We start from the raw sequence: 22770 nt of genomic DNA, 5'->3' as shown, positions 1-22770 counted from the left end.
TGATGTTGTAAGATTGTATGATGTTGATGCATGTTAAAATTTGTAGTTATTAGGATTCATTAAAAGAGTATAATGTGACTTTAATTTCCCAGATTACAACAAAAGCCTTAGAGTACTTTTACCTTTAGTCACCGTGCTGTATATTAGCTCCCTAGAACTTATTTATCTTATAACTGCAAGTTTGTACTTTTTTTTATCACCTTTACCCATTTTTCCAATCCCCCACCTCCACCTTTGGCAAGCACTAATCTGTTCTCTGCATCTCTGATTTCAGTTTTATTTTTTAGATTCCACGTATAGGTGAAATCATGCAGTACTTGCCTTTCTCTGTCTTATTTATTTCACTTGGCATAACGCTGTCAAGGTCCATCCATCCTATTCCAAATAGCAGGATTTCCTTTTCATGGCTGAATAATATTTCATTGCGTATTAGAACATTTTCTTTATCCATTTATCCATTGATGGGCACTTATGTTGTTTCCACATGTTTGGCTAGTATAACTAATGCTGCAATTAACATATGAATGCAGATATTTATTGAGACAGTAATTTCATTTCATTTAGGTATATATCCAGAAGTGGGATTGCTGGATCACATGGTAGTTCTATGTTTAATTTTTTGAAGAATCTCCATACAGTTTTCTATAGTGGCTGTACCAGTTTACATTCTCATCAGCAGCGTATAAGGCTTACCTTTTCTCCACATTCTCACCAACACTTGTTATCTCTTGTCTTTTTGATAATAGCCATTCTAACACTTGTGAAGTGACATCTTATTGTGGTTTTGATTTGCGTTTCCCTGATGAATAGTGATGTTGAGCACCTTTTCATGTACCTGTTGGACATGTGTATGTCTTCTTTGGGAAACTGTGAATTCAATTCCTTTGCCCATTTTTAAATCAGATTGTTTGTTTTTGTTATTGACTTGTATGAGTTCTTTATATATTTTGGATAGTAACCCTTTATTAGATATACTAGAGGCTTGGTGCACGAAATTCGTGTGCAGAGGGGTGTGGGGGGAGGTCCCTCAGCCCGGCCTGCACCCTCTCACAATCCAGGACATCCCTCTTGCGATCCGGGACTGCTGGCTCCTAACCACTCACCTGCCTGCCTGCCTGATCACCCCTAACCACTTGCCTGCCTGCCTGATGTCCCCTAACCACTCGCTTGCCTGCCTGATTTTTCCTAACTGCCTCTGCCTGCCTGATTGCCCCTAACCACTTCTGCCTGCCTGCCTCATTGCCCCTAACCACTCACCTGCCTGCCTCATTGCCCCTAACCACCTCTGCCTTGGCCTCCGCCATGGCAGCTTCATCTGGAAGGACATCTGGAATGATGTCTGGAAGGTTGTTTGGCTGTCTGGTCTAATTAGCACAGTGGTCAGCAAACTGCGGCTCGGCAAACCATGGCCTGTGAGCCACATGCAGCTCTTTGGCCCCTTGAATATGGCTCTTCCACAAAATACCGACTTCTGAGCATGGGACATGCAGTTTCAATCGCACTGTATGTGTGCACCCACATGTGGTATTTTGTGGAAGAGCCATACTCAAGGGGCCAAAGAGCCACATGTGGCTTGAGAGCCACAGTTTGCCAACCACGGAATTAGCATATTATGCTTTTATTATTATAGATGATTTGCAAATATTTTCTCCCATTCAGTAGGTTGCCTTTTCATTTGATGATTCCTTCTGATGTACAAAAGTTTTTAGTTTATTGTAGTTCCAATTACTGATTTTTCCTTTTGACTTTCATTTTACTGTTAAATAAAAAAAAATTTCAAGTTTTTAATCCATCTTGAGTTGAATTTTGTAAATGGTGTAAGGTAGAGGTTCAGTTTTATTCTTTTGCATGTGGCTGTTCAGTTTTTTCAGCATCATTTATAAAAGAGATTGTCCTTTTCCCACTGAATACCCTTGATTCCTTTGTAATAAATTAGTTGATCATATATGTGTAGATTTCTTTCTGGCCTCTCTATTCTGTCCCACTGATCTATGTATGTTTTTGTAGCATAAGTTGTTCTTGAACTTAAATGCTGGCTCTTCTTAAATTGTATTAACTCTTCATCTAACAAATATTTTTAACAAATATATTAGTGCTAGGCTTGAGGGATACAGTGGTATGCATTAAACATGACTCTGCCCTCAGGAATCAGGAAGTCCAATGAGAGGAGACAGACATTAATCAAATAATAAAACAAATATCAAATTGCAATAGTGAGAAGTGCTCTTCAGTAAGAAAGCAGACAGTGTTACAAGAGGGCATAACAGAAAAATCAAGAAAGGTTTCCTGCAGAAGTGACACTTGATCAGGCATTAACCAGGTAATGGTGGGGAATATAGCTTTACAGATAACAGAGTTTCAAAGACTCTGTGGTAGGAGGAAGATATGGCAACTGTGGGGAATTTTAAAAGGTATTATTTTTTAAAGGAGCATGTTTGAAAGGAAAGCAGTTGAAGATAAGGCTAGAGAGATTGATTAGTCTGGTTAAGCTTTGTTTTTACCCTAAAAACTGTGGAAACTTATTAAAAGGTGGCTTGTTTTTATTTTTATTGTTTTATCTTGCATGTCAAAGAGATTATTGTGGCCAACATTTAGAGAATGAATTGGAGGAGGGCTGAGAGGATAGTTAGTGTAGGCCAGTTAGAAGGCAATGACAGAAATCTAGGTGAGAGATACCAGTAAAACTGAGAAAAGTGGCAGTAGGTGGAGAAGAATGCTCAGATTAAAAATATGTAGGAGAATCAACCTATAGAATTTGGTGGCAGGTTGCTTATGTGGAGTGAGGAATAAAAAGCAGTCAAGGATGATGCTTTGGTTTCAAATATGTAGAACAGGAAAAAATGAGAAATTACTCATTGTGTTAGAAAACAGATTGCATCGGGATTATTTTGAATTTGACTTCATCCATGTTGAGTTAGACTTGAAGTTGAAACATACAGAAGATGTCAGGCAAACAACTGGATATACAATTCCTGATCTAGATAAAGATTTAAACAGAAGATATAAGCTGGTGAGCCACCTGAGTGTGGGTGCTAACTGAAGTTCTGGAAGTGAAAGAAATCATATAGAGGTAGAAAATCAACTAAGAAAAACAATGTGGCCCTTCAACAGAGTCCATAGTGATGGATGGAGAAAAACAAATGTTCAAATTGAATAGAACAGTAACTAAAGAGGCAGGAGTAAAATTGGGAGAGTTATATTATAAAAACCTAGAATAATAATAGTATTTAATAATGGAAGTAGCCACTGATTCTGATGTTTCTGAGAGGACAAAATGATTATTGTACTGTATTTATAAACAAAATGTATTGATCACAAGAGCTGTTTTGTGGCATTATTAGAGTTGGAAGTCAGAGTGAAAGGAGAAGAGGTATGAATAGAAGTCAAAGAAGTGAAAACAAGCCCACACTTGTATGCATGCATATAAGCATAACCAATGGACACAGACAACAGGGTGGTGAGGGCATGAGTGGGGGGTTGGGGGAGTAATGGGGGGGATAAGGACACATATGTAATACCTTAATCAACAAAATTTAAAAAAAAGAAGTGAAAACAGCAAAATATTGACACAACTAAGAAATGTGTTAGTAGTAATGCAAAGGGTAGGGGAACTTAAATGAGGATTTTCATTCACGTGGTCACGGTGATGGTGGTGGCAGTGATGGTTTTATTTAATGACAGACATTGACTGTTGTTTCAAAGCCAATAAGCAAGATGCAGTTGAGAGTAGTTAAATATGCAATTAAAAAGGTAAATTAAATAAATTAAAGTTTCTGAGAAGATGGAGGCATTGAGATCCATAACATTAGTAGTAGGACTATCTTGAAATGGAAAAAAGAACTTTTTTTTTATTATACCAGGAGAGAAGGAAACTAGGATGAGTACATATGATAAGCTATGTGCCATCTTGTAATCTTTTCTCTAAAATGAAGAAGATTATCTTCAGGCAAATAAGGAGGCTTCAGAAAAAGACATTTGGAGAGGTTTGAAATACCTTCTATAGATAGAAGGAAAATGAGTTCACTAGGTACTAGTAAATGTATTGGATATTGAACATTCATTTGACTGTGGTATGAAAGTGCAGTGAAAACAATTTGCACTGTGGCTTTCTCCAGCACTGCTTGGCTGTTTGGGTCTGTGCATTAAAAAGTAAACAGTTTGGGTCTACCACAGTCCAATTCTCTTTAAACAGATGGGGAAAAAAGGCAAGGGATTTGGGATATTAGAAAGAATATTATTGAAATGACAGAAACTATGGAAGTTTAGCTTGATAATGAGGGAAGAAAAGAAAGAAGACAGGTGATGGATTGAGGGAAAGTAGAGATAGCAACTCATTAAAATATCCAATAAGGTCAGAGAACAGTTGAGATGGACTAGTTGCACAAGAAGAAGATGTGTTTGTAGGTTTGAATTAGTGATTTTGTAGGTGGAGCAATAGTGCCTGGTGATAGGCCTGAGATTTGACTGTGAGAGTACGTGGCTGAAATGGAGTGGAGACAGTGATGGAGATGACAGTGGAAAGAACTGAGAGGCCAGGTATTGAATAAGTCATCTACATGGTCACTGAAATTACCCAGGATTGTATCAGGGAATAATGGATGAGGAAAAGTTAGAGCAGGAGTCAGCAAACTTTCTCTGAAGGGCTAGATAGTAAATATTTTAGGCTTTGTGGTCCATACAGTCTCTGTTACAACTACTCAACTCCACCTTTGTAGCATGAGAGCACCTGTATACAATATGTATGTTATAATAGAACCTTATTTACAAAACTAGAGGCTTGGTGCACGAAATTCATGCGTGGATAGGGTCCCTAGGCCTGGCTGGCAATCAGGGCCGATTAGGGCCTTCTGGCTGCTGGCCAGGGCCTCCCTTCCCCAGCTGCTGGCTGCCAGCTTGGGCCTTCCTTCATTCCGCACTACCCCCTGGTGGTCAGTGCACATCATAGCAAGCGATCGAACTCCTGGTCTCTGGTCCAACTCTGGTGGGGACAATTTGCATATTAGGCTTTTATATATATAGATCAGGCAGCAAGCCAAATTGGGCCCACAGGCCACAGTTTTACAACCATTGGGTAATAGGAATGAATTGGGGGGTGGAGGAGAGGGATTCTTTAATTTTTCTCAAGTGTGTTACATATAGCTGCTAGTATCCGAGATGATTTCAGGTGATGCATGAAAAAACTTAAAAAATTCCTAATTGTGGAAAATTTCAAACATATACAAAATTACATAGAATAGTATCATGAAGATAGCTGGAACTTATGAGAGATGAAACTATAACAAAATTCTAAACATATAACGTCAACAATTATCAACTCATAGGCAATCTTATTTTCCTTAAACTCTTATCAACTGCCCCCTCACAAAATACTTTGAAGAAAATCAAGATACCCTATTAATTTTACGATAAATCTTTAAAAGATAAAGATGTTGAAAAAATATGTAGCCATAATACCACTATCAGAGTTAAAAAACAACAACAACAACAAAACTAGTAAGTCCCTTTGTCATCAAATATCTAGTTGGCCTTATAATCTTTATTTTTACATTTGGTTTAAATTAGGATTCAAGTAATCTCCATGTGTTGTGATTATTTAATAAATCTCTTTCATCTGAAGGCTATTTTACATTGCTTATTTTTCTTTTGTGATGTATTTGTTGAGTAAATTTGATTATCTGTAGCCTGATTATCCCATATCTGTATGTTCCTCTGTCACCTTTTGGTTAAATACAGAGATTTGATTACATTAAGGTTTTTGTTTTTATGTTTTGTTTTTTGGCAAGAGTACATCATAGATGATGTTATAGAATTACATCAGAAGCACATAATATCTGGCCATGTAATATAAGCAGCCACTAATGAACATTACCTAGATCCATTAATTTATTATGGATTGCCAAACAGATGTTCTAAATCTACCATTCCTTCATTTATTAGCTGATGTATTCTTATAAAGAAAACTTTCTCTTATCCACCAATTATTTACATGATATACAGTTTGTCTATGAAAAGCAGAACAGATACTTACTTGGTCCTTTCCTTTATTTACCAGTTGTAAAAGTAAATTGGTTCACTAGCACTCTTAAGTGACAGTAATTATTTTGTGTTAAGTGTCATGAATTTATATAATTTAAACCCATTATGAGTTTTGATTCATATGGTTACTATCTTTATTATGCTGAAAATGCCCCATATATGAAAGCTATTAACCGTTGCATATAAGTTGCAAATATTTGCCCAGTATGTTGTCTCTCCTTGCTTTCTATGATAATGTTTCCAGGGCAGAATAAATTTTACTTTTATGAAATAAAATATTTCACTCTTTTTTCATGTTGGTCCTGATTCTGAATCACAGGAAAAGTCTTTCCCATTTCCAGACTACACAGGGATGCAGTTGTTATTTCTAACACTTCCATGGTGTTTTTATTCACATTTAAAATTGTTAGGTTTCAATTGTAAAAAAAAAAGTACCTAAATTTATAAACATCCCTAATGTGTCTTTTTCTATATTTGCTACTTTTTTCTTTTCTGTGATTCACTTTATAAATTCTCTATTCCATCTCATGAATTCATCTTTTGTAATGTACAATAGATTTTCAATCCCATCAAGTTGCTTCTCAATTTCTGATATTATATGTTTAGGTTTTTGTTTTTGATAGATTTTTAATTCTTTTATGACAACCTCACAATCTGGACAAAATTTACAAAAATGTAATACTTATGTATTTGGGTAATGTACATTAAAATATAATTAATATATAAGGTGGATTTTATGGACTTCACAAATATTAGTGCCTAGATAATTGTCTGTTTAAAATAAATGTATTTAAGTAAAACAATTACAATATTTTCAAGAATAAAATTAAATAGTAATAGTGATGGTATGCAAATATGGCAAAAAATATTGTGATGGTGGTATACAAAGAACTTTATTTGGAAATACTGTTATAGCTAAATGTCTTTAACTATAAAGGGAAGGTGTGCTTTTTTTTTAAGTTATGGGGTTGGAGTAATACTTGAAAGTAGCAATGGAGAGCAAGGAAGGTGCTGACACAACTCCTGATCTTGAGGAAATAAGGGTACAAGAAAATAAGCAGCTATTATTTGAAAATGATGCAGGGAAGATGTTCCCTGATGGGAAGGCCTGGTTTCAATTCAGCATAGAAGGAGGAGAGAGTAGAAAGAATAGCTGGAACTTATGAGAAATTAAACTATAACAAAGTTCTAAAGGCTAGGTAGATATACCCTCCTCAAACTGAGAAATATTCCACTCTAAATATATATACTGTTGATAATAATGAGAATATTAATCCATGATTCATTAATCATACTCGTGATAATTATTCTTAAGTAGCTGAATGGTCAAAAAAGCTATTAGTATAGGATGATCTTTGCTATATAGAGTGTAATAGTTTAAATAAAGTAAGAATCCAAACTATAAGAGCATAATCATTCAATAATTGGAAGTGACTAAACAAATGACGATGGGTATATATGATGGAATGACATAAAGCCTCTAAAAATGTTAACCACAAATTGTTTAAGAATCATGCAAAACATTTTTAAGTAAAATTCATAGGTAACATCTTTTGGTTAATAGGATTGCAAAGTATGAGAAACACATGCACACAAACAAGATTTGTATATATATATAAAAATAAGGTTTTTAAGATATTAGGATGCTAAAGTTGTTTTTATTATATACCAGAGGCCTGGTGCACAAATTCATGCACCGGTGGGGTCCGGCTGGTGGAGGTGCTGATGGGGAGGGGGTGGCCGGAGGGAGGGGCCACAGGTGGTTGGTGGCACAGCCTGGCCCCCTGGTCAAACTCCGAGTCGAACTCCCGGTCAAGGAGACAATTTGAATATTAACCTTTTAGTATATAGGATTATTATTTGATGTTTTAGTTTAATAAAAAATGGATGTGTGTGTGTGTGTGTGTGTGTGTATGTATAAAACTTTCCACACAAAAAAGTCTATAGACAGCTATTTATCCCTTATCACTTTAAAAATGAAACCAATGTGTTAATGATGTCTCCCTAGATTTTCCTTATATATTTTCCTGTATCATTTTTTACTTGAAGGAATTTATAAGCTCTATAAAGACAATTATAAAAACAGGAAAAAAATCCGTGGTTGACAGGAGTTTGGTGGGAGGGAGGGATGAATAGATGGAGCATAGACCATTCTCAGGGCAGTGAAATTGTTCTGTATGATACCACAATGGTGAACACGTCATTATACATGTGTCAAAACCCATAGGCTGCACAACACCAAGAGTGAACCCTAATGTAAATAAACTATGCAGTTTAGGTAATAAAGATGAGTCAGGGTAGGGTCATGATTGTAACAAATATACCGCTGTGATTAGGGATGTTAATAGTGGGGGCGGTTGTGCAAGCATGGGACCAAGGGGAATATGGGAACTCTCTGTACTTTCCACTCATTTTGCTGTTTTAGGTTCACAGACATAAAACTATTAAGTCTATTAAAATTTAAAAGGCAATTATAGGCTAAGATTTAATGTTTTACATTTTATCTGATTAAGGAAATGTGATCTGAAGACTAAAGCACGAATTTAGGGATAAATCAGAGGAACATGTCAAAATGTGAACTTAATTCTTTTAGGAAAGAGTCCCTATAATTTTTCAGTGGTGATTTTTCTTAGTGACTTTGTTTTGCCATTTACACAGTAAGGACTCTAATGGGATTTCTTCTCTTTACTTCATAGGTATGCCCTGAGGATGGATGAATCTTTATGCTAAAACGGTTCTCGTTTCTTTGATAAAAGGCACTTTATAAACCAATCACAGATCCATGTCTTTTCCACCTTATGTTTTGTTGCAGTTACACAGGAAGAATGGAGAAGCCACAATACAATAGAAATAGAGATAAATCAGACTCTGAAAATACCATGCCTTCAAAATATCTCCTCAGGAATTTCATCTGAGTTCACCTTTGCATGGTTGGTGGTAAGTGCTGCCCTTTTCAGTGAATACCTGCAATGATCTTTAAATATTAATGAAATAAAAATGAATAACAAATAATAATAGCGAAGGAAGCACATACTGGATGAGGGACAGGTATTATGGGTCAGGTTGGGAATGGTTGTGGGGAGGCACTCAGCAAGTCTCTGGGTCTGTGCATGCACTGATTTAGAAATTAGTTTCTAAAGGTTAGTTTCTATTTCAAGCTATATGCCAAGCCCCCATTACAGAAAAGCATGTGATGGTGTCCTGGAGAAAAGCCATCTCCAGAAGCCCCTACTCACAAATGTTTGTTTTACCAACAATGTATACCTAGGGATAGACTCCCTTTTCTCAGAATGCTTACCATCACATCCTGGGAAATACACAACATTGCTTTATGTGGGGAAACACGAAATCTAACGCTTATAAAATACTAGGGGCCCAGTGCATCAATTTGTGCACCTTGAAAGGATCTGTGGGCCACGAGGCGGCAGTCGGCACAAGGCGGGTCTCAGCCCATCCACCGCACCACTGCCCGGCCCTTCCTTCCATGACCACTGGTCCCCTGTCTGCTAGCAGCCCCACTCCCACTGCTGCTGCTCCTACACGCTGATGGCGCTGGCCCGGCTTGCACCTGCTGATGACATGGAGGGATTGGGGCTGATGCTATCAGCGGGTGCAAGCTATGGCTGCTGCCCCGATCACCCCTCAGGAGCAAGGGGAGGTGAAGAAGCCCTCAGGGGTGATTGGGGCTGGCACCCACCACTTGCACCCGCTGAGGGCACCGATCGATCGGACCAGCGCCAGGCAAAGAATTTTCAGTAACCACCAGAGGCTTGCCCAGATAACAGCGACCAGCACCCCACCTTGGTCTGGCGCCCCTGCTTACCTGCTCCACCATCCCACTGCAGCTGACATCTGCCATGTTCTGTGCTCTGCTGCCAATGCCTGCCATGTTCCGCACATGTCCCCTGGTGGTCAGCGCACATCATAGCGACTGGTTGTTCAGTTGTTTGGTTGGAAGTCAGAGTGAAAGGAGAAGAGGTATGCGTATTAGGGTTTTATATAGATAGATAGATAGGTGGAAAATGTACCTTACAGAAGGAGGACCTATATTGCAAACAGCCACTGGTTAGCTCTATTACTGCCACAGGGATCGGCAGGCCTATAGTTGTCTTGTTTTCTGACTTCAAAATTCAGAAATCTGGAATTTTATGAGAAATTTTCTAAGCCAATCAAATGGCAGCCAGCTATTAACCAATATACATAGTCCACCTCTAATACTGTTAAATCAGATAATGTTACCGGACTGAAAGGGCATTTGCCTGCACACATCAAAGCCCCATAAGACATGAACAGGAATTTGCAGCCAAGAAAGTACAGATTTATTAAGGATATGGTGCCAAGCCCAGAGTCACAGGTAATTGATCATTCCATCTAGTCCTGATGTGAACAATGGAGGTTGTTCTGTCCCATTTCACAAGGATTTGTTCTGTGGGATTGTTCCGTTTTCCAGAGCTAAAACATAACTGAGGCCAAGATATTATTATTATTATGATTGAAAACTCTGTATCTGTAGTCAATATACCCAAGACTACTGGATACTGACCAGAACCTCATTGTCCTGAGACTTAATAATTAAGCAAGGGGAGGGAGGTAGATGAGTCCAGGCACTGGCTGAGGCCAGTTTGAATCAAAGGGGGAAAAATCAAAATAAAGGGAATATTTAAAAAAATAAGATTAGACACCTCTCCAAAGAGGATGTACAAATGGCCAACATATATATAAAGATGCTCAACTTCACTAATCATCAGAGAAATGCAAGTTAAAACCACAATGAGATATTACCTCACACCTGCCACAATGGCTAGCAACAATAAATCAACAAATAACAAGTACTGGTGAGGATGTGGAGAAAAGGGAACCCTCGTGCACTGCTGGTGGGAATGCAAAATAGTGCAGCCACTTTGGAAAGCAGTATGGAGTTTCCTCAAAAAATTAAAAATGGAACTGCCTTTTCACCCAGCTATTCCACTTCTGGGAATATATCCTAATCACCAATCAGAAATAATATATGCATTCCTACGTTCATAGGTGAATTACTTACAATAGCTAAGGTTTGGATACATCCCAAGTTTCCATCAGCAGATCAGTGGATCAAAAAGCTGTGGTACATTTACACCATGGAATACTATGCAGCTGTAAAAAAGAAGGAATTCTTACTCTTTGCAACAGCATGGATGGACCTGGAGAGTATTATTCTGAGAGAAAGAAGCCAGTCAGAGAAAGACAAATACCATATGATCTCACTAATATGTGGGATCTAATGAAAAAAATAATCTGATGAACAAAATGTAATCAGAAGCAGAAATACATGGAATGCTAGACTGGCTGATGCACAAAGGGAGAGGGATGGAGTAGTGATTGGATAAAGAAGATGAAGGAAATAGCTACAGAACACCTATGCATATTCCATAGACACAGACAATAATTTGGTAAAGTCCAAGGAAGAGGTAGGTAGGGGAGGGTGGAGATAGGCAAAGGGGAAAAGTGTGTGTGTGTGTGGGGGGGGGGGGGGGGGATCAGGAACTCCTGCAATAATGTGAAAACAAGGTTTCTGCACGGTTACAATAACACAAGACTAAAGGAATTATAAAGATAATCATAAACATAATTTTGAGAATCACAAAATGAGTATTCATTTAGATGATCCAGAATATGATTATATTATTTTTTAGCTTGTCATCACAATAAAAACACAAAATTTAAAAATTATTACAGAACCATAGATATCCATGAACTTAGCAGCTGATAGTTTGCAAAATACTGCATTTGCATGAGTTATCACTCATATTTCAAGTTGACCTAGATTTTTGTGGACTGTCTTGGAAAGTAGACCCTTCATATAAAAAGATTTCTCTGGGGATATGACAAATCAAAAATAACTGACCTGCCAATAGGCCTTGAAATACAACCTACAGATAATTTCTCTCTGGCTACATATATTTTGAGTAGTCAGTAAAATGAAAGGAAAAAATATTCTAAAGTATCTTTCTCACTGTGCTAAATTGTCCAATGTCTCTTCGTTATCGGTCAGAAAACACTCTTATTTTTTCATAGTGTTTGGTTTTTAAAATATAAGGCTTTCTGGGCATGATGCCTATGGTTAGTATAATTCAACTGTTCTTAACAAATGCGATCCAATTTGGTTCTTAAGAAAAGGTTCTGAAGAGGAGAGGGCCTGGGGCGGGGGGCTGGCGGGGGGAGGGCAGAAACTTACAATACTAAACATTACAGTAATGGAAATGCACTTTCTATACCTTGGCTTACATTTTTAATGTTTTCCACGAATAGGAAAACAGTTTCTACCCCAATTATCATAAACTCAACTAACAGTGGGAATAATAAAGCTTAATAATAATAAATAATAATAAAGTTTAGTAAAACTTCACTATCCAGATTTTTGCTGGCTAAGTAAGTTGATTGGTAGTGTCTTATCTTATCTTTAGGGTGTGTGGTCTGTTTTTCCAAGCAAATGTAAAGCCTTCACTTGATCTGTGTCCCTTGTGTGACTATGAGCTTCTCCAGCACATAAAGTTATCACTCACTTCAAAAATTCTTAGCATTTGGTATAGTGCCTAGAACATAGGCACTCAGTGAATAATGGAATGGCTCTGTGTCTCTTTGTCTCCTTCCCTCACAGTCCTATTCCTTGTCCTCATATTAAATTGATGGTCACTAAATTGATGCTGTGCATTTGATTGATTAATGAATAGCAGCTCATTAAGTGTCAGTGACTTGATAAATGGTACGGCATCCTTATCTAGTAATTTTCTTTAAAGAAATGAAAAAGACTAAATAGACCTCATCTTTGGATCCTGCCAGGACAGTTAGGATAAATGAGGGGCAGAGAGAGTGCACCTAAGGTCACACACTGAGAGAGTGAATCCTAAACTTCTGCTGGAACCTCAAGCCATGCTGTCACTTCAAACAATGCCTCATGATACAGAGAACCGGAGGTGTCTTTTTGAAAGAAACCTCTCTTCAAAGGAAATATTATATTGGTAAATGTGCTGATTAAATTCCTACTGTGCATTCCATTTTTAAATGTCAAAATCTATTTGCTCTTCTGATTTACATCCGTGCTCCATGCTGTTGGAGGCTGCGGGATTCAGCAAGTCTGATATGAAATTATCTAATTTCCTCATATTAAGGAATAAACTGCAGCACTTCATGCCACGACTGTTATAGGTCTGCAGAGGACATAAATATCCTCTCCAATCCCTATTTTAGTTCTTTAATCTCTTGTTAAATTAGCAATAACAATCATAGCAATAAGCCAGTTGTCCTCACAAACATTATATAATGTGGTTTTTATAAAATTCAGAGATGAGGGAGATGAGCTCAGGAGGACAGACACCTGCTGTAATAAACTCAGTAGCTCCAGGAAGCTATGCACGTTCCCATTTTCAAGTCTGCATTAGAGTCTGCAAACAATTTTACAAACTAAAATTATTTTAATCTAGGTCACTGGAAAATAAAAAATATGCCCTCCTATGTGTAGCATTTTATAGCATCTAATTAAATCAGTTATGACCCTCATGGAGATTATTAGGATTCTCTGTTAACTTTAGAAAATTATTTGGTATATGTATCTGACCCCATATGAAGGCTGTGCTAAATGTGTTCATGGGCAGATCCTTTGCATTTGGGGAAGTTAATTTCCCGAATTGTGACTACACTGAAGTAGACAGGCGTCAGGCACAATTAGGGTATCCAACATTGATCTAGCATGGAAGGTAGCTAAGTGAGCACCAAGGGTTAACCCTTCAGTGGACACTGAAGGTCTGAGTGAATGGCAGGTGATATATTAGAAATCGCACAATATATGAATGTTTAGATGGGATGCAGTTGGTAGAGAAAGGACAAGTGATATGTTTCCCATTTATGTCCTGGGGCACAAACATACATTCATCAGGGAAATTCTGCAGGCTTGTCCTGGGAGCTTCTACATATATCTAATATTCTGTTTTTATTCCAAACGATCATCCTGATTTCCCACAGTATAAATTTCAATTCAATCCAGTAAACATATGCAAATCTGTTTTGGGTACTAGCTCCTACAGGGATACAAACTATATTGGACATATTTCCTACCATGAAATACAATTTTGATAATTTTTTTTTAAAAAAGAGGGAAAATAGTTTGACTCTGACTAGATGGACCTGGGAAATCTTTCAAAGATCATGTTTGAGCTGAATATTTAAAAAAACAGTTGACCAGCAAATGACAGACATGTTCTAAAACCCTGGGACCCATGAGTACAATTTGGGGAGATAAGGGGCAGGAAAAAATGTTTATTCCCAAAGTTGTAGATAAAGAGAAACCCATGTTTTTTCTCTTTAAAATCACAACAAGAAGGACAGAAATATTTCAGCAAACAGTTCAATATTAGCGATAAAGGCATATAACTAAAACCTAGATGCTGCCTGGCTGGTGTGGCTAAGTGGCTAAGCGTTGACCCAGGAACAAAGAGATCACAGTTCAATTCCTGGTAAGGGCACGTGCCTGGGAATAAGTCCCCAGAGGCGAGTATGCAGAAGACAGTCGATTGATGATGTTTCTCTCTCATTTATGTTTCTATCTTTCTATCCCTCTCCATTCCTCTCTCTCTAAAAATCAATAAGAACATTTTAAAAAACCTAGATGCTTATATTTTTAAACTTTTTATCTATAAATGTATGTTTATAGATATACTGTTCTTTAATATTTTTGATGTTTTATAGCTAAACTAAAAGATAAATGGTGCTAATGAACAATGCTGGTTTTCCATGCCTATGAGAAGCCTAGCAATTCAGAAAACAAAACAGCTGCCTTCTACCAGATGACAGTAGCCTCTACTTGTCTTCATCATAATCAAACTTAAAGTGCCAGCCAACCTACAAAGTGTTGACAATAATTGTGATGATTAGAAAAATATTGTTCTGGTGCCCTACAGAGTGGGCCTGGGGGCTTCACAAGCAGCTGCTTGGACAGCACTGGCTGGATGGAGAATAAACAGGGGGTGTAAAGATAGGAAGCAGTGTGGAGATACAGAAGTAGCAGGCAATACAGTTAACCGAATTTACTGAATGAGCTATAGGCACTCAACACCCACCATGTGTTGTAGTCAACACCGCCAGCTCTGACTCAGAGCTTGCGGCATCCCAGGGACGAAATAATGTCAGGGATGAAATAATGTCATGAAATCAAATAGTAACAATGTCCCTTTTCTGGATTGGCAATTCTGATTCTAGTAAAAAAACAGTAAAACCTCCACCACTCATTCCCAGGTTTGTCAGGTCTTTAAGGGACACAGGGAAGCAGTGTTTCATGATTCAGTATGACCCCTTATCATGCAAATTACCTAACTCTTGTTCATAACTTAATTATATGTTTATTTCTCTTCTATAGGTATGGGGTATGGTTTTGTATTTATTTTTCTTGTGCATTAATTCTTCTCAATAGCCTCTAAGCAGAAAAGGCAAGGATTGTTTATCCTACTACATTTGTGAGGCTGTATATAACAAAGTCATTAACAGCATGGCTTTTGGAGGGAAATTATTTTTTCAAGTCCTGGTTCCTCCATTTACTAGCTGTGTGACCTAAGAGCCAAGATTAGGGTAAATAGGGCTCACACCTTGGATGACAATTTAAGGGAGTGCCGAAAAAATCAGTAACCAAGATATACATATTTTTTTAAAAATATATTTTATTGATTTTTTACAGAGAGGAAAGGAGAGAGATAGAGAGTCAGAAACATCGATGAGAGAGAAACATCGATCAGCCGCCTCCTGCACATCCCCCACTGGGGATGTGCCCGCAACCCAGGTACATGCCCTTGACCGGAATCAAACCTGGGACCTTTCAGTCCGCAGGCCGACGCTCTATCCACTGAGCCAAACCGGTTTTGGCACCAAGATATACATATTAATAAAATATTTTAAAATCAAAATTTAGGAAAAATTCCTGATGAAGAAAATATCAACAATTTAAATAAAGGCAGGCTGCTGTTTGTCCATTTTGAGACCCAGCTATACTGTCCAAAGAACGGTGTTTCCCAATGAGGCTGTGGTCCCTGAGCCTCATGGCATAGTGTCCCCCACGGCCACCTGTAGAAGAGTTGACAGAGGAGAACACATTGAGCAATGCACTGCGTTATGTAGTCATTAAGTTGTTTTTTTATTATTATTATAGAATTTTTATTGTTTTTCCACTTAGGCAAAATTTGGAAGGGTATTTTGATAAGTGCATATAGGAGTGCATGTCTTTCCTTTGTCTCAGAATTCATGTCTTGGATATGTTGTGTAACCTAAGTTTTAGTTACCTCATCTAGAAAACGGGATCATTATAGTACCAACCTCACAGTATTATTGAGAGGTGTGAATAAGGTAACAATTGAAAAACTGAGCACATTCCTGTTCTTACTATGCATTAAAAACTAATCTCTAGAGAGTTGGTTTTATGACTTTCCATAATGCCTCTGTTTATCAGGCAGATAAAGAATACTCATGAAGTAGCTGGTTGATCATCAGCGAGGCTGGAGGACAGTTTGCATTAATTGAACATATAATACATATATTGAGTGTCAGGACTAGTGTAGGTATGCCAGTGCAATCTATATTTCCCATTAAATCATAGGGCCCATTAAGTTGGAAGTCTATGAAAATTGCCAAAAATTTTTCTTAAAAGAACAAGAAGAGAAAAACAGATAAGAATAAAGACTATATAATAAGAACCTCTTACCAGTCTGTTTCCTGCTGACCCTAAGGTTATCATTATCAGGTGGCAGCTGAAGTACACTCTATGACCCCTAGGGTCATAGGGTATCAAGGACCCTTTCAATCAGCAAATTGTTCACACCTCTGTAATCAACCACCTACATAAAGGCCTCTGGCCTCCAGGAATTTCTTTTAAATTTTTCATTTCTGATACTCCTGGAAGTGGGTTTTTGGTGTGTGTGTGTGTGTGTGTGTGTGTGTGTGTGTGTGTGTGTGATGGGTTGGTTTTCATTAGTGTGTGTTGTCTCTGAGGCTTACTTGTCCCTGGTCCTGGGCATCCCTTCTTTTTGATGCTGTGACTTAAGTGCCTTCTTATTTTGCATGACCTTTGAGCAAGTTATTTAACTTCAGTTCATTCTAGATTGTTGTAGGGAGTAAATAAGACTTGGAATAACTTTGCCCAGTGCCTAAAACAGTAGGTGCTAAATAAACTTAAGCTATGACTAATCTACACTAATAAAAGAGAAAAATGGTAATTGGCGTACGGCGATACCATTTTCATTGGCTAATCAGGGCTATATGCAAATTAACTGCCAATCTTAGTTGGCAGTTAACTGCCAACAAGATGGCGGCTAATTTGCATATGTAGGCACAATGCAGGGAGGCGAAAGGGAAAGCAGGAAGAAGCCCCCTGCCACTGACAGTGATCTGAAACCCAGGGGGGAGCTAAGAGCTGGGGGGCAGGGCAAAGGCGGCCCTGGGGCCGCCTTTGCCCTGCCCCCCAGCCATGATCGGAGAATCAGGTGCCTTTGCCGCCCTGGCCAGTGATAGCAGGGAGTAGGGGTGGAGCCAGCGATGGGAGCTGGGCACGGTCGAAGCTGGCAGTCCCAGGAGCTAGGGGTCCCTTGCCTGGGCCTAAAGCTAAGCCCACGATCGCGGCACCCCCCGCTGCCACTGCAGGTCCCCGCTGCCCGGGCTGGATGCCTAGGCCAGAGGCGTTAGGCCTGGACAGGGGCGGAGCCTGCAACTGCGGGGAGCTGGGGGTCCCCTGCCCAGGCCTGACACCTCTGCCGGAGGCCTCAGGCCTGGTCAAGGGGCCGATCCGGTGATTGGTGATTGGAGGGTGATGAGGGTCAACTCCTCTGGCCGAGGCATCAGGCCTGGGTGGGGGGCGGAGCCGGGGATTGGGGGGATATGATGGTACCCTTGCCAAGGCCTGAAGCCTGGGTCAGAGGCGTCAGGCTTGGGCGGGGGGTGGAGCAAGCGATCAGAGGGAGATGGGGGTCCCCTGCCCAGGCATGATTCCTGGGCCAGAGGCCTCAGGCCTGGGCAGGGGCCAGAGCCAGTGATCGGGGGGAGATGGGGGTCCCCTGTCCAAGCCTGACACCTCTGGCGGAGGCGTCAGGCCTGGGCAAGGGGCCGATCAGGCGATCGGAGGGTGATGGGGGTCAACGCCTGAGGGCTCCCAGTATGTGAGAGGGGGCAGGCTGGGCTGAGGGACACTCTCCCCCCCAACCCGCACACCCAGTGCACGAATTTTGTGCACTGGGCCCCTAGTCAGAATATAAAATTTTAATAGTGGTCATTGCATGATATTGGTATTATTCTCCCCTTCCCAGCTCTAGATATTTCAATGCTTGACTGCACTAGTTTTTTCTGCCTCTCGTCCCATTTGCTCCGTGAAAGCAGCCACTCATGGGCAGTCTTGCCTTAGCCCTTTTATAACTGGGATTCTAGACTCTTTCAGGATCTCTGAATGTTGTAAGTGACCAGGCATAACTTTGCAACTGAATCCTATCTTTCCCAACAAAGGAACAAACTTTTTCCTCTACAACAGTCAACTGCCCAGAAAAACAAACAATCCTGGAGCAAACTGGGGTTTGGGGAGGTTTTGTTTTGTTTTGTTTTGTTTTGTTTTTTGTATCTTTCCTCCACCAATGAAACCACCCAGGTTAGTCACACTCAGCTACACAATAAAGGAAAAAGTAGTTTTCCTTGCCAGTCCCCAACCGTGGCCTCTGACTGCCCTTCTTCCCACAACAGAGTGACAGATGGAAATGTTCCAGGTGGCAAGTCATTTACTAAAGGTCAAGCAGCATTTTGAACTCCAAGATCCTCACCAAAACAGTCGCTGTGCATAAAGCAGGATCTCTAAAATCAAGCTTGTTGAGCTGGAAGACCTGTAGGGGGAGCCTGCCTCCTTAATTATTGGGCTCCAGGTCTGCAGATGCTGAGTCAAGTGCCAGTTAATTCTTAAGGCTCCTTTTGGAGCCCTTGTCTCCAGAATATAAGCTCTCTCCCTTTAACTTTCTGTGTACGTCTTCATTAAGAAGACAGCAGGATAGACACATAGGCCCTTCTTTATGTGAGAATAAAGGTGTGTGCATTGCTTCAGGAGTAGGTCTTAAGCAGGGTATGATATACATATTTGTAAAGATGATACCAATCCCAGCCATAGTTATTTATAGAATTGTGTCTTACATAAGAGTTTCTACTGAGCATATTCTGGAAATATCTATATAAACTATTCAAAAAGTCTACGTTCTTGTTTCCACTGTTTCTGCTCCTACCCCATACTTGAATTCTCTCACTCACCTGCTTCCATTTCTTCCACCCTGCATCTGTCCCATTTTTTTAAACTAGAGATTCCAAATCAGATCACTGTTCTCATTATTTCATGACTTCTTCCCCACCAGATGCATTCCTATTCCCCTCATCCGCTTTAGTTCCCTCCATTTCCCCTGGCTTCTGTGCGTAAGACCCACCTGTTGTTTAGAGTTAGACCCGTGGTTCTCAGCCCTGCCCCACTGAGGAGCTCATCCCAGAACAACTGAGTTCAAACCCCCCAGAGAATAAATTTATGCATCTGAGTGTTTTCAAAGCAACTGAATTGAGCATGTTGTTATACTAAAGGGTATAAGGACATACCCCTTCCTCTGTCCTGTGCCCCTCTAGAGTCCCCTCTTCACTGGGCCCTTAGTCAGCAGAATGACTGAATGGACCAGTGCTGTGACATCCCCAGGACCTTGTCCATGGAAATAATGAGGTGGGCAAGAACAGTGGGAGCTTTTCTTCACAGACCCAAGAAAGGATATAGAAGAGTGGAAACAAATACTCCAAATGATCTCTGGTCTCCAAAGCTCAGATTAACATTTACAGCCTACTCTTCATGTGTCCTCTTTGAAGGCAGTACAAACATAGAAATAATAAGGGCAGAAGGGCAAGGACTGACAAGGCTGAGGTGAGGAGGAAAGGAAGTGCCTACAGCATAAAATTTAAGGAGGTGCTCACTCTCAGGTGCCCAAGGTGCGTATACAAGACACTGAGAGTAAGTGCCTCCTTAAATTTTGTGCCCTAGGAGTCTCCTTACCTCATCCTAGTCCTGGCCCTGAGGGGACCTAAATGAGAGCTTTCTAAAGTTATACTGGGAGAGAGGGTGACTATAATTATCCAGTTCAGTTGAAGATTTTATAGGCAAAACATAAAGCCTTCTCAGCACACCTTGCCATTAAGATTTCTGAATCTAGCATGAGGATTATCATCTGCCATTAGCTCCAGTGCTGTGTGCCCCCCAAATATGCAGCTTATAGAGGATTCAAAGGGGGAGTTCTCAACAGAAGAGCAGCAAGTATCTGTTCATATTAGGAGAAACTGACAATTGTTTTTAGCTGAAAGTCAAGGGTAATGATGTTTTGTCTAGTAACATACTATATACTAGTACCTCTTCATTTTAATCCTTCGTTCATATCTCTCTTTTTACAAGATATAAATTAGTACTTGTGGAGTACCTAGCCCACTTGAGTGCTCAATGACTGGTAACTATTTTTCTCACCAGGAAGATAATGGAACTCAGGAAACACTTTTCACCCGGGATCACCGCATCAGCAAATCCACATTATTTAAAGACAGAGTCAAGCTAGGTGCAGACGATGGGCTCTACCTCTCTCCAGTCCAAATCCACGATGATGACCGGAAGTTCTCTTGCCACGTTACAGTCAGGCCTGGCAAAATCTTGAGTGGCTCCACCACGGTCAAGGTTTTTGGTAAGAGAGTTTGTTCTCTGGATTCCCCGCCATCCTGCCATCCCTGCTGCCTGCCTCACTTTCCCCCTGGAGAGGAAACAGCCTGTGACCTGGAGGGCAGCCATGCAAGGCTAGCTATTCAGGAGTTTTGTTTACCTTGATACCTGCCTTTCATGTTGGGGCTGGCGAGGAGGATACGAAGTGAAAGAATAACAATTCTGTTATTAGATGATTGAAATCACACAATTGGTCAGTTTCCTGGTGACCACTCCCTTACTTACAATTTTAATATTTCCTAAGAATACTGGAAATCTCTTTAATTATAGCTGCCAAAGTATAATTGCTTAGCTGTCTAATTGTCTCAGTTGCTTGCTGGAGCAAGACAGAATAAGGCCAGTGTGAGAATATAAGGATGATGAACAGAGTTCCAAAGACGCTCTCCGGGCATCGCCCCCATACCGCGCCAAAGCCAGCTGGGGTGAATTCAGGCCAGCTCCTCCAGCAAGGACGCCCACAGTAGGGGCCTCTGACTCTGCAGGGTCCAAATTGGGGAGAGAGGGGGAAATGTGAAAATTCTATTTTGTTCAGTGATGCAAGGAAATGTTAATAAACAAAAACTCCTAGCTTTGAATATTTTTTTCATCTTTGTGACTAAGAAATGTGCTTTTTAAAACAGCATTTCTAAATTAAGGCAAAGAGAAAAGCAGTGATGCAGGTGAGCAATTAATTGATTTTGAAAATGAGGTAAACGGAAAGAAAATAACTTTACAAAACATAAGTCACAACTGACAGAACAAGTAAAAAGAAAATCTTTGTTTTTACTTACAGTCTCATTGCACTATTATTAGAGGTCACACAATTCAGTATTTTGAAGGAAATGCCAGCTCTGCAGTTCATATAGATGTAGTAGCTTACAGCCAAGATTAATATAGTTTGAAGCCTCTTGCTTATAGCTTTCCTCTGTCTCTTCCTCCTGCCCTCCTTCCCCAACTCTTCCTATGGACAGGCTAGGAAATAGTCAATCGCCCCCTGATGGTCAGGTTCCTTATGGAGCCTAAACAATGTTCTGTGAAGAGTTGGGAAAGACTGTTCATCTCTTTTATCGATTATCACCCTCGGCGCTCTTACCGAGGTGTGACTGTCTTAGCACAAACATGAAACCAACTCATCTGGTCTTACTATTGGCAAATCAATGAAGGCAGCCATCCGGGATGTGCAAAGAAATATCAATTCTAAATAATGCAATTTGTGTCCCTTTTGACCAAGGGTTTTTTGCACTGTAACTTGACCTGATTGCCTTGTCAAATTAAACTGTGTCCTCTTTGCTGCATTAAAATGCTTTCATCTTGGTCTTGACTGCTTCTGACTTTTACATCTCACTCTTTTCTCCCTATTTATCTGTACATCTGTCTCAACATTTCTGTTTCTTCTTTGAACTCCTTCCAGTACATGCTTAAAAATAAGAGATTCTGCCTCCTTGTAGATATAATTAGATTTTCTCTGCTTCCTGGACTTTCTCCTTTACCAAATGGGCTAGATAGGTTGTGTTAGAATAGTCTCATCTAGTCTGAACCTATTTGTGGGTGTCACCTGAACATATATCATCATGGCCCTGGCATAGAAGCACAATACATAGTTCATTTAGAATCCACTCTGCATTCCTTCATTATTCCTCAAGTAAATGAAGCCAAAAATAAAAATATGAAAACCTCAAAATAAATACCCAAGTGTACCACAGACCCATTCTACATGCCCAAATCCAGCTCTTTTCTTCTTCCTGACAATGCCTTTACTCTCTAACAGACCAAGGATTGGACGTTTGCCCAGCTCCTCTGTGGCTTCCTGCATCTCTCTCACTCGTCTCCTTTAACTTTCCTTTCCTTAGTGGTAAGTCACCTGCCATCACAAATTCCCGCTCCTCAGCTCTAAATCTGATTGTCCTGAGCTTCAAAAATAATCTCTACCACCCCTGCAATTTTTAGTAATTGTTCTTTCTTTGGGGTCCTTTATTCTACAG

General features: G+C 39.8%; 1 protein-coding gene across 1 annotated transcript in view; it reads left to right on the top strand.

Annotated features, from left to right (window-relative positions):
* Positions 1-22770, top strand: part of CD96 (CD96 molecule) — a gene marked incomplete at its 5' end in the record, with an annotated part of 90908 nt that overhangs the window by 5929 nt on the left and 62209 nt on the right. Inside the window, 2 exons of the mRNA XM_081085991.1 lie at positions 8849-8973; positions 20567-20774. Of these exons, the coding sequence (XP_080942117.1) occupies positions 8849-8973; positions 20567-20774 (333 nt within the window). The remainder of the gene's footprint in view (positions 1-8848; positions 8974-20566; positions 20775-22770) is intronic.

Source organism: Myotis nattereri (genome assembly GCF_964212035.1).
Source record: "Myotis nattereri genome assembly, chromosome: 3".
NCBI classification, from domain to species: domain Eukaryota; kingdom Metazoa; phylum Chordata; class Mammalia; order Chiroptera; family Vespertilionidae; genus Myotis; species Myotis nattereri.
The sequence above is the reverse complement of the archived record's forward strand: the minus strand, read 5'-3'. Positions and strand labels throughout refer to the sequence as shown.